Source organism: Mandrillus leucophaeus, unplaced genomic scaffold, assembly GCF_000951045.1.
Source record: "Mandrillus leucophaeus isolate KB7577 unplaced genomic scaffold, Mleu.le_1.0 Scaffold740, whole genome shotgun sequence".
NCBI lineage: Eukaryota > Metazoa > Chordata > Mammalia > Primates > Cercopithecidae > Mandrillus > Mandrillus leucophaeus.
In genome coordinates, this window is record NW_012108031.1 from 269650 (window position 1) to 283105 (window position 13456).

General features: G+C 35.6%; 1 protein-coding gene across 1 annotated transcript in view; it reads left to right on the forward strand.

Moving 5' to 3' along the window:
- Nucleotides 1-13456, forward strand: part of APC (adenomatous polyposis coli) — a 123963-nt gene that overhangs the window by 22003 nt on the left and 88504 nt on the right. Inside the window, exons 2-4 of the mRNA XM_011966093.1 lie at nt 1318-1470; nt 12003-12087; nt 12863-13064. Of these exons, the coding sequence (XP_011821483.1) occupies nt 1336-1470; nt 12003-12087; nt 12863-13064 (422 nt within the window). The 5' untranslated portion in view covers nt 1318-1335. The remainder of the gene's footprint in view (nt 1-1317; nt 1471-12002; nt 12088-12862; nt 13065-13456) is intronic.

The following is a 13456-nucleotide window of genomic DNA, read 5'->3' on the forward strand; positions in this document are numbered from 1 at the left end:
AATACTCAATTTTTTTCAACCATAAAGACTTTGTAGGTGATCCCTGCCCGCAGGACTCCCCTTCCTCCTCACATGTCATTGGATTGTACCAGGTTTACTGTTGATTCTAGCCATTGTAGAACTAACTAGATCTAAGATAAGTCCCTTGATTTCCTTTAGTAGAGTCTTCTAATTGCTGAACTCCAATACTGTCATGACTGGCCAGTGTTACAGCCTGTCTGCCTTATTCTATGTAGTGGATTTCATATTATAGAGGCATGTTTTTAATGTCAAGATCTTTATTGCTTAAGTGCAAACTACTTAATACTTTTTAGCTATTAAATAATTAAGATAGGCAGGATTTTATTTATTCCAAAATGATTTGACCTAAACTAAAGAGAGAATGTGGATCTCCTGAATCTTACTTGGTTAATCTTAATATAACTCCTAGCATTCTATAATTCTTCCTAAGGTCCTCTTATTACCTGGCTATCTTTTGTATCTTCTTTGTCTCCCCTCTTCTTTCCCAGTCATAATGACTGCCAGACTCTGCTTCATTTCTCTTTGACAGTCTGTACTTCTCAGGTCATCCATTCTCTTTAGGTGTCTTTTGGCCTCAGTTTGAGCACAGCAGATCCCAAGACCACATATGCCATAGCATGGGCTATTATAGGCAACCTTTTGAATAAATGTGATTGAACTTTATGTTAGTAATTCTTATTTACCATCTTCCTATCAAAAAGGCTTAAAGTCTTCATTTAATGCTCTCCTTCATGTCCATTTTGTTAAATGATTGCCTTTTAATGAGATCTTAGAACTTCAGAACTGTTTCACTATGGAGGATGTGTAAGATCAGCCTTTTACCAAATGAAAAGTGTGAAATGGAATATGTAATCTCAGTCCATTCTGGCTCTAAAATTCTGTGACTATCAGATAAAATTCAGAAATAAAATAGTATTACTAATATACATAAATTTTTATCATAATTATATTTCCTAAGTTTTGCCTGTAAGAATGGGTAAAATATCTTTAAAACCTTGAAGAAAGTATTACTTGATAGGAAGTTTAATCCATCTGTGAGAAGACACATGTATTCAGGCACAACTAAAGTTCTCTCTTCTATTTTAATTTCATTTGTCTTAAACTGAGACTCCACTGTTTCATCCTCTTAGAAAGATGCTGCTACTTGAACAATATTGTTTGGAGACCAAAAACTAGCATATTAACACAATTCTTCTTAAACGTCTTAAGAGTTTTGTTTCCTTTACCCCTTTCTTAAAAACGAGCAGCCACTAAATTTTTTAGTAGTGAATTTCAAAATCCTTTTTAACCTTATAGGTCCAAGGGTAGCCAAGGATGGCTGCAGCTTCATATGATCAGTTGTTAAAGCAAGTTGAGGCACTGAAGATGGAGAACTCAAATCTTCGACAAGAGCTAGAAGATAATTCCAATCATCTTACAAAACTGGAAACTGAGGCATCCAATATGAAGGTATCAAGACTGTGACTTTTAATTGTAGTTTATCCATTTTTATTCAGTATTCCCTCTTGTAAACTTGGGTAAGACACTTAAAAGTGTATTTTAAGCAATAATATGTAAACTCTTTCTTGCAAAAGTTAGCATTTATATTTTTAAATAAGATACATTGAATTCATTCAGTGAATCATATAAAGAAAATAAGTGTATAACTCCAATGGCTAGTTAGTTCTTAGCTCTTTTTAAGATTAAAGAGAAGAGACCAAATATAGCATCACTATACTGAGGCAAGGTTTTCTGCATAGTTCATAGAAACTAGCCTCATGATTTTAGAATGTATCTTGAATATTAAGTATAGACTTCCTCCCCAACTCCCTCAGATCTTGTCACCCGTAAGTGCTGCAATGATAGGTGATCAAGAAAATCAGGATGCCCTACTGGGAAGAGCCATGAACTAAAAGTCAGTACGTGGTTCTATACCTGGCTTTGCCACAAACTGAGGTATATATGACCTCTGTATATTCTTTAGGACTTAAGTTGTCTTATTTGGTAAGTATAGGCGTCACGCTAGTCTAGATGATGTCCATGGCATCTTCAAGCCCTAAAATTGGCTTGCCAAATAGTACTGAAAAGTTCTGATAACCTCCAAGAAAAGTTAGAAAATAGTGTGTAGTGGGGAAAATGTTCTGTTTTCAAAATAAGTGAGGTTAAACTTTAGCTGTTTTAATTCCCAGTTGCTTAGGCAGATTCTCTTCTGACTGAATTTAATAACTTCATAGAATTGGACATCATCAACAAAAATGTTACTTCCACCGTGTGTGGTGGCTCAGGCCTGTAATCCCAGCTCTTAGTGAGGCTGAGGCAGGAGGATAGCTTGAGCCAAGGAGCTCGAGACCTGCCTGGGCGATATAACAAGACCCCATTCTCAAAAAAAAAAAAAAAAAAGTTACTTCCTTTATTAAAAAAAAAAAAAAAAAAAAATCTTCCTGCTTTTTGTTGTTTCTGCCTCTTGGCTATTTTAACATTTGAGTTCCTGGCCCAGTTCTTCCTGTCTGCTCACTACTCTTATTCCTTACTAATTTCCTATTCTATCCTAGTTTCTTTCCTGTGCATTTCAAGGTTTGCCTTATTCTCCAGACTTGTGTGTGTCACTGAGGTAACTGTTTCTGCTTCTCTTTTACCCTTTATATTCAGTATCATCACAGCTCAACCTTTGCTCATGTGTCCTATTCTGTCTTTCCATCCCTCTATCAATCTTTTCTACTCTAATTACCCTCTTGTGTGGTAAAAACTGTCCCCAGCAATGACAGACATCCAAGATACCTACTTCCAAATCCCTTGGGAAATAAGGTAGACTATAAACAAACATTTTGTTCTTTCCACAAACTATGGGTGACCTAAAAAGACTTGCATTAGTTGCCTAACAGGTTAAAAAAGAGTAGTTTGGTATTTTAACATTGATCAACACATTACATTTCAAATCGTTATACTTGGCATGTATTTTTTAAAGTTTTGAAATACAGAATTAAAATATTCTTTCATCTACTTTAGTATGGTATATTTTGCAGAGAACTCCTCCTGGCACGCCTATTTAGATAGTACTTGTCTGGTTTGTAGTATAGAACTCTGAGATCTCTTTTTTAAAGTTTCTGTTTAATTCCTTGAGCAATTTCAAAACTCATATTTGAAAGACCGTGTAACTTACCCTTGGATCCATCGCCACACTGAAGTGGAATGTCTCTCAGAGTGACAGTAGAAGTCACACCCTCAAATTTCTATAGTGGAATATCTAGTTGATCATTTATATGTGTAGTATAACACAAGTTGAGTATCTCTTACTCAAAATTGCTTCAGACCAGAAGTGTTTTGAATTTTGTATTTTTTCAGATTTTGAAATATTTGTATTACACTTTGTGAGCATCCCTAATTCAAAAATCCAAAATCTGAAATGCTCCATTGAGCATTTCCTTTGAGTGTCATGTTGGTGCTCAGAAAGCTCAAGACTTTGGAGCATTTCAGACTTCAAATTTTCGGATTTAGGATGCTCAACCTTACATACATCAGGAATAGTGGCACTTCAGATATACCTGAAACCAACCATAAATTTATTTTACTCAGCATGTACTTCAACAGACATCTTGTGAATCCATTAACGTATTTCCTTAGAATTGGACATGTGGTACCATAACAATTGCAGCCCTATAATGAAATTATGTCTCTTTTTAAGGTTTTATGCTGTGAAACAGCATAAACCATGACCTGTTTATTTTGTCTTAGAATATTGTTTTGTGTAGACGCTTTTGAAACCATTGGCACTTCCTACGGTGGATTAAGATTAATCCAACACAGTGGTTATTTCCCCCAAAGTCACTTGCTAGACTTTGTAATACCTTATATAAACTCGAATCACGTTTCCTGGTCATTAATCTCTTTACCTCCAAAGTAAGCAAAAGGAGGCTGGGCATCGTGGCTCACACCTGTAATCCTAGTACTTTTGGAGGCCAAGCAGGAGGATTGTTTGAGCTCAGGAATTTGAGGCCAGCCTGGGCAACATGGCAAGACTCTGTTTCTACAAAAAAATACAAAAATTAGCCAGGTGTGGAGCACATCTGTGGTCCCAGCTACTTGGAAGGCTGAGGTGTGAGGATTGTACTGCAGCCTGGGCAAAAGAGCCAGACCCTGTCTGAGAAAAAGAAAACAACAGAACAAAACAAAACAAAAAACCAGCAAAAAGTGTGTCTCCTCCAACCGGATTACTTAAAGTCTAAAATTTATGCAATAGTACCATCTAGTGGCAAAAGAGGACACTGCTTTGCTATTTGATTACATGTGTCTTTGTAGCAGCCAGGGAAATAAGTGTTTAAGGGTTAGGGAAATGTGAACACTGTGTATTAAGGAAATATTTATTTTTAAGTATAATGATATTATTGTGTTTGTGTTTAGAAAGAATCCTTGTTTAAATATACATATTGAAATATTTACAAAGAAGTTGTATGATGTCTGAGCTTGATTTTCAAAATAAGTCTGGTGCAGAGGGGTAGAAATAGAGAAAGTGGATATGGGTGTAGATGAGACGCAACTGACCATGGATTGATAATTGTTGATGTGGGGTATGAAGGTACATGGGGGTTTGTTACAGTTTTCTGCGCATATAGGTATATGTTTGAAATTTTTTGTAATGAAAATAAAATAGAGATTACATGGAATTTAGATGATATGAAATCGGATAAATGCAGAATTGCAGCCAATCTTAAAAAAAGTTGTGTGGTTTAGTTTTTACTCCAGGGCTAGAGCCCTCCCCCCAACTTTTTTTTAGATGGAGTTTCGTTCTTGTCACCCAGGCTGGAGTGCAGTGGCACAATTTCAGCTCACTTGCAGCCTCCACCTCCTGGGCTCAAGCGATTCTCCTGCCTCAGCCCCAGAAGTAGCTGGGATTACAGGTGCCTGCCACCATGCCTGGCTAATTTGTGTATTTTAGTAGAGGCAGAGTTTCACCATGTTGGCCTGGCTGGTCTCAAACTCCTGACCTCAGGTGATCCACCCGCCTCGGCCTCTCAAAGTACTGGAATTACAGGCATGAGCCACCATGCCCAGCATACCTAGAGCTGTTTAGTTGACTTTAAAATGCTGAGCATAGTAACAAGGTAAAGATAGCATTATAGAGATAAAAAGCTGAAAGGTGGCATGGTGTAGGAAGAATTATCTATAGGCAAATTATTAATCAAGCATTTACCTCTTTGTTGTAGTTTGACAAAATTTAATATTTATAAATTGGTCTATAAACTGTAAAACAATATACATGTAAAGTACATATTTTCAGAAAGTAAGAAAAAATAAAAATCGAGATCAGCATTTCAGACTGTATTTTGAAGATGTAATTATCAAGTGTACTTGTATCTGGTAATGAAAAGCATCTTTAACTATGATATACTGAAATAAATATAAGTGGGTCAAGTAGCAGCCTCTCTGAAATGACAGCGTTGCTCATAGATAAATATCACTGGTATAACCACAGCACATTTCATCTCTAATGAAAAATTTTCTTTCTTTTTTCTTTTTTTTTTTTTTTTTTGAGACCGAGTCATGCTCTGTCACCAGGCTGGAGTGCAGTGGCACGATCTTGGCGTTCTGCAACCTCTGCCTCCTGGGTTCAAGCTAATCTCCTGCCTCAGCCTCCCTAGTAGCTGGGACTACAGGTGCACACCACCACGCCCAGCTAAATTTTGTATTTTTAGTAGAGATGGGGTTTCACCATGTTAGCCAGGATAGTCTCAATTTCTTGACCTCGTGATCCACCTGCCTCAGCCTCCCAAAGTGTTGGGATTACAGATGTAAGCCACTGTGCCCAGCCTAATGAATAAGTTTCTAATGTTTCTAAAATGTTAAAATTCTTTTAAGACAATATTATATGTGATTATATAATGTAATTAATCTTTTCAAACTGAGCTTCCAGATTTTTAAAATACAAATGAATATTCTCTCCTTCAAATTTACATATGTATTTAAAAGCTGCTATTTCTCAGATAACTTTTTGAACTTTTTTTTTTTTTGGAACTGCTTTGCAATTGTGTTCCATTTTCTTTTAAAAACTCTTCAAAATTAAGGGCCTCTTCTAGGTTGTATGCAGTATGCAGCCCCCAAGCAATATGTCCCACTCAAAAACTAGAAAACACTGGATAAAATACAAAAATCATAATTTTAAGGACATTGGAGGACTGTGGAATCATCAAGCTCTGTATTAACTATAATTCCTAAGAGGAAAGAACCCTTTCTAGATAAGCTGAGATTACCGGTAATTTTCTTCCCGGGGGATATTGATTCTGGGTGCAGATTGAGATTCATCATTGGCACAAGCAGAAGGACTTCACTGGGAGAAAGAAACTCTTGAGGCCTTTCTGCAGGTATGAAAGAAAAAGAAAATGAAATTGTTGGCAGCCTCGACAAACATGAGGGCAGATGTAGAGATATTAGCATTTAGAAGTGCTCTAAATACATGGCTCATTTTTACCATGTGATATTGGCCAAGTCTTGTAGTACAGGAGACTTAGGATAGACTAGAAAGGCAGAATGTTAGCAGGTGAAGTCCTTCTAGAGGGAGAGACATGTTACTTTCGCACCACAGGTCTCCTCAAGTCATTTGCCAGATTTTGAATTTTGTAGAGCAGGAGATTAAAGACCTGAGTTTACAGCCTCCAAGAGATAGAACATTTAAGGCTAGAGAGATAAGTGCTACCAGAGAATAAGGCTGAGCTGGAAAGGCAAAGTGAAATATCCCATATTCCTGCAATGCTTAGGAAAGACCTATTAGAGGAAGACCTACCTAGTATATCTGGTTTTCCATTCAAGATAAATATCAGATTTTGATACTGTATAGGGTAAGAAGTTAACTGCTGAGGAGATGGAGACCTTTCATATTTCCTATCTGAATATAGAGGGACACACTCAAGGAACTGGGAAACCCAAACCAGTTGTGAACTTAAAATTGCAACTAGGTCCCAATCCATTTTTTTCCCTTTTTTTTTTTTTTTTTTTCCAAGATGGAGTCTCACTCTGTCGCCCAGTCTGGAGTGCAGTGGCGCAATCTTGGCTCACTGCAAGCTCCGCCTTCTGGGTTCACGCCATTCTTCTGCCTCAGCCTCCCAAGTAGCTGGGACATCAGGCGCCTGCCACCACGCCTGAGTAATTTTTCGTATTTTTAGTAGAGACGGGGTTTCACCGTGTTAGCCAGGATGGTCTTGATCTCCTGACCTCGTGATCCACCCGCCTCAGCCTCCCAAAGTGCTGGGATTACAGGCGTGAGCCACTGCACCCAGAGGGTCCCAATCCATTTTTAGTTGCTAATTGGATTGAGGAGATCAGACCCCAACAATGGAAAAGGCAAACTCTCTAGGGGAAAATACTGTCAATCATCTAAAGTCTCTTTTTTTCTTGTATACACAGTTGGCATATAGTCAAATGTTATATGAAATGCAGAGAAACTGGAAGATTACTGATAATCAAGAGGACAAATAGGTAATAGGAGCAAATTCAAATGATCCAGATGTTGCAGTTAGTAGTCAAGGATTTTAACATAAGTATTATAAATGTCTTGAAAAAAAAAATGAATGAACAGATAGAAAATTTTGACAGAGAATTGGAGTCTATAATTAAAAGGAAGCAAATGGATAGTCTAGAACTGAAAAATGTATTTGAAATTAACATTGGATGGGCTTAACAGCAGGCTGAACAGTGAATTAGTGAACTAGTGAGAAGGCAGAATTAGTGAACTTGAAAAAAATCAGTAGAAAATATTCAAACTGAAGCACAGAGAAAAAAATGGTAAAAACAAACAAACAAGACGAAACAGTGGCTTCTAGAAGAAAACATAGGTAATAGCTTCCTATCCTGGGAGTAGGCAAAGATTTCTTAAACAGAATGCCAAAGCACCATAAATAGAAATAAATTTGATAGACTACATTAAAACTAAGAACTTTTGTTCATCAAAAGACTTCAGTGTGCTTCTAGAAGAAAACATAGGATAATCTTATCTATGTGGCCTTGGGTGGGCAAAATTTCTTAGGACACACAAAAGACTAAACATAAAAATGTATAAGATAAACTTCATCAAAATTAAAAACCTATGCTTTTCAGAAGACTTCATTAAGAAAATGAAAAAGTAAGCGATAGAGGAGAAAATATTTGCAACACATATATCTGACCAAAAGCTCAGTTCAGAATATATAAATAATTCCTTCAGAATATATAAATAATTCCCACAAACCAGTAACAAAAAGACAATCCAGTTTTTAAAATGTGACCCAGGGACTTGAAAAGATAATTCAGAAAGAAAGATAAATGGCAGATAAGTCCATGTAAAGGGATTCAGCATCATTTGTCATCAGGGAAATGCAAAGATTATTTCACTCCTACTCAAATGACTGATGTTTAAATTAATAGCCTCCAGACTGGTAACAGCCCAAATGCACCATTAAAGAGGAGAAAGGATAGATACATTGGGCTGTATTTATACAGTGGACTACTACATACTATACAACATTTAAAAATAATGAACTGATAAGGCAACAGTATGGACAGATTTCACAGATACTATGTTGAATAAAAAACATGAGACACAGAGTCTTATATACTGTATGATTCCATTTATATGAAGGTCAAGAAGATGCCAAACTCTTCTGATAAAAAAGCCAGAATAGTGGTTACCTCTAGGAAATGAAAATTGGTAAAAGGAACTTGAGGGAACCCTCTGGGGTGCTAGAAATGTTCTGTATCTTCACCTAGATAGTGATTACATGGGTGTGAAAATCTAGGATTAGTGTATTTTACATATGTATGTTGTGCCTCAATAAAACAGGAAAAAAATTACTTGAGGTCAATTTTTATTGTGGAATAGCCATAAACTATTCATGGCAAACTAGTAAGTAATGTAGGTCATATTGGATGATATCGTCTTAAGGCAAAGTAACTGGATGTGACTGTAAATATATACAGATTTTGTTGATGAAGTTCATAACTCAAAGCACTTACAGATATAATGTAAGTAACACATCATTGGAGTAAATTAGTAGCTTTCCAAGGTGACTGCTTTGAGAATCTTTTTAAAAATTGTTTAACCTTAAATCTTATTTACCTGTATGATTAAAGCTATCAACAGAGTTCTAGCAATGTGTACAGAAATTTTTAAAAATAGAATTTTATTACAAGTTGAGTGTATTCACTATTTTATTAAATTAGGAAATGTGGACAAAAAGAAATAATCAAAATCACCTATTTTTTAAAAAAAATTTAAATCCCATCACCAGAGGTAAAAGTAACCTTTGATAGTATATATATATTCTTTTCTCTATACATTTATGCAAACTTGCATTTGATGACATCATATTTTGCAGCATAATTTTTTTCTGTGTAATTTATTGTCATCTTACATCAGATTATGTATTTTACAGTTGCATAGTGTTCCATTGTATGTACAGCTAAAAAATGCTATGGCCTATTTAATACTTATTGTTGGACATCTGAATTTATATAGCTTTTTCATTTTTTAAAATATTTTATTTTTTCTTTATTATTTCTTTTTTAAAAGACCATTAATGTAGCATTAGTTTTGAAAAAATTAGATGTATGTCCAATGATGTACCAAGGATTTTTTATTATGATTTTTAAACTTTTAAATCTTTGTAACTTTTCTAAAAACAAGTAGGATTTTTTGTTATACATATTGTTTAAAAAGTATGACACAACAAGTAAAAGAGAAATTGCTTATAATTTCAGTCTCCATAAAATAACACTGTTAACATCTTAATGATTCTGTTTTCAGCATCAACATCCCCTGAAAACTTGTTCAAAATGCAGATTTTCAACCTCTACCCCAGGCTTACTGAATCAACAATCTATGTTTTAACAAGGTCTTCAGGTGATTCTGATCCATGGTGACGCTTGAGAACCACTACTATAGGCTTTGGAGAAGAATCTTAGAGACTTGATCAAAGCTGTGCTTTAAAAAGGTTGCTCTGACAGCTCTGTGCGAGATTGAGCCACTTAGGAAATTATTTTCGTAGTTTAGGTAGGGTTAATAACAAGATAGTGACAGTAAGAATATGAAAGAGGTAGCTCTAAGAGAGATATTAGAGGTACAATCACCGGAATTCCATAACTGGGAATGTGAAGGAGGAGGTGCTAAGGATTTACGCTGGAGGAGAAAGAGAAGGCTAATGCCATTTAACTGAGAGAATATAAGGCAAAGAACAAGCTTTATTGGGACAAAACGCCAGTTCAGTTCTGGACATTTAGATGTATGGTGCCTATCATACAGATGTAAAGCGTCCATCAGTTGGTTGGAAAAGTGAATCTGAAGTTTGCAAGTAAGGTTAGGATTTGAGACATGTCATTGGAAATTAACTGCTCAAGGGTAGTTGTTGAATTGTGAGACTGGAAGCCTGAGAAATAGGGATAAGATTAAAAGGATTATTGAAGGACTAAAACAGTAGCAGTGGATAGAAAGAGAATTGAAATCCTGGAAAAATCACAGTAGTCTCCAGTGAGAGTTCTTAAGTGGAAGAGATGGTGCCCTGAAGTTTATAGTCGACATTTTGGTGGGCGTACCCACATTCAGTAAAGGAAGTTATCCCTGTGCAAATTTGTTTTCTAGTCCACAAATGTAAAACACTCTGGAATATTTTGAAAATAATACAGTCACCTTCATGCCCCCACATCTACTTACCCAAGCCTTTCAGACTCCAACGTGGCCTATTATTTGAAGGTCAGATACTAAGGCTGTTTATTAACATAGGAAATTCTAGAGTTTGGGGGCGATTTCTTTTTGTTTTTTAGCTGGGGTCTTACTCTGTCACCCAGGATGGAGTGCAGTGGTGAGACTGTGGCTCACTGCAGCCTCAAACTTCTGGGCTCAAGTGATCCTCCTGGCTCAGCTTCCCAAGTAGTTGGGACTACAGGCTTATGCCACCACTTACAGGTTTTTTTGTTTGTTTGTTTTTTGTTTTTTTTTTGTTTTTAATTTTTTAGGGACAGTCTTGCTCTATTGTCCAGGCTGGTCTCAAACTCCTGGACTCAAGTGACCCTCCTGCCTTAGCCTCCCAGAGCATTGGGGTTACAGGCATGAGCCACCATGAATGCTTACAATGTCACTGTCAAGATAAATCAGTGAAACTGTCTTTGCTCCATTCACTAACTTTTTGATAGGTTTTCCTTTTAATGTGTTTACAGATTACTTTTCTTATAGGGGAACACTCCATTTAGATACAGGGTTGCAAGTGTTCAAATACTTCGTCTTGCATTCGGGAAACCTGATTGGCCAAAGAACTATGCTAGGAGCTAGAATGGAATGCCTCAGTAAATGGAAAATAATATAAATTATCATTAAGTAGCATGCAATAAGAGCCAAAGTTCACAAATGTAATGGCAGAAAAACTGGTAGAAAAATGAAAGTTTCTAACATTCTTGGAGAAAAAATTATCAAGAAAGGGTTTACATGGGAAAGAAGAAAAGCATCAAAAGTCAAGAAAGAGTGAACATAGTTATTTGAATATATGCTAATTGTAAATTAGTGTACTAGCAGAATATACTTAAACGTGGTATATTAAAAGCTTGAATGTTGAAGTTATTAAATAGATTGTGTTAATTTGGTGTTTTTTATGGTCGTGTTGGTGCACACTTAAGAGACATGGATTCTAAACACGTAAGTAGCTTTTGTAACTTGAGCAAGTCTCTGGGTCTCACTTGTTTTATCTTAAAAATGAGAATAATTCGCATCGTTGGTTTTTTTTTTAAGTTAGAAATAATGAATGTATCTTACGTGTGTTTGTAATACTGTGCATGGAGACTCCCCATACTCACCATTATCACAAAATATCACTGTTATTATTTGGCCATGATTTATTTATTAATAATGAATAATAGGTAATATATATAAGGTGCATGTTTTCAGAGTGCTCTGAATTTTTTTCTCAGCGTACTTAAATGTCAAGAAATACAGAATCATGTCTTGAAGTTATTTAGAATTTCATGTTAATATATTGTGTTCTTTTTAACAGGAAGTACTTAAACAACTACAAGGAAGTATTGAAGATGAAGCTATGGCTTCTTCTGGACAGATTGATTTATTAGAGCGTCTTAAAGGTAGATTTTAAAAAGATGTTTTAAAATAATTTTTTAAGCTCAAATTGTCATCTTTAGATGTGTAGATCCAAGTATAGCTTCTCTTGATTTGGGTGTTGGTATCAGTTTTCTTGGTGTATTAGCTTTACCGTCAGGATGTAATTGTTAAAAGTACAAATAAATAAAAAATGTGTTTGTGTGTCATTTCTTCAGTTAAACATTTAACTGGCTTTGAATTAACTATTTTAAATCTCTTCCTTAAATAATTTTCAGCTCTTTTTAAAGCTTGTTGCTATTCTGCCAGTCACTAAATAGAACTTTAGTATTCTGTATGCCATAGACTTGAGCCCACTGTCTCATTGGAAGAAGTATTGTCTTCTTCATTCAGTATAGAAATACTTTAACCTTTTCACATATGTAAGTTGATAAGTCGTTTTGAGCAGTTTTAAAAGGATATTTTTCTCATTTTGTTGCTTGAAAATTCTAATGTCGGAACAGAGAAAGTGCCTGATAATAATTGAAGCCAGACAGGGAAATTACTTTTGAATTCCAAAATATTATTTAGAGGAAGTCTAAGGAAGTACATTTTATCTAATTTTCCTTTAACATAGTCCTTATTTTTACTCTGACCCAAGTGGACTTTGCAGGGAAAGTCCTAAATAATTTTTTCAGTCATGTATATTTGTGGCTAAAATGTAAACCTAATATTTCACTTTAAAATAATATAATAACATTAAGAATATTTTAGACCACTTAAAGCAATTGTTGTATAAAAACTTGTCTCTATTTTATTTAGAGCTTAACTTAGATAGCAGTAATTTCCCTGGAGTAAAACTACGGTCAAAAATGTCCCTCCGTTCTTATGGAAGCCGGGAAGGATCTGTATCAAGCCGTTCTGGAGAGTGCAGTCCTGTTCCTATGGGTTCATTTCCAAGAAGAGGGTTTGTAAATGGAAGCAGAGAAAGTACTGGATATTTAGAAGAACTTGAGAAAGAGAGGTAACTTTTCTTCATATAGTAAACATTGCCTTGTACACTCCAGTTTATTGTTATTTTGTAATATAATATGTAAATTGTGAATTTATGGTAGGTGATAGCCAACACTTAGAGCATTTTGCATTTTTAAACTCAAAGATAGAATGTTATTGATTGCACTTATATTAAATCTAAAAATGTAAACAAGGCCGTTTCCTGGGATTCCGAAGACCTATTTTGTCACTTAAATACTTTGTTTTTTTGTTCGTTTATTGGGGTTTATTTTGAGACAAGGTGTCACTGTGTCTCCCAGGCTGGAGTATAGTGGCATGATCTCAGCTCACTGCAACCTACACCTTCTGGGTTCGAGCGGTTCTCGTGCCTCAACCACCCAAGTAGCCGGAACTATAGACGCC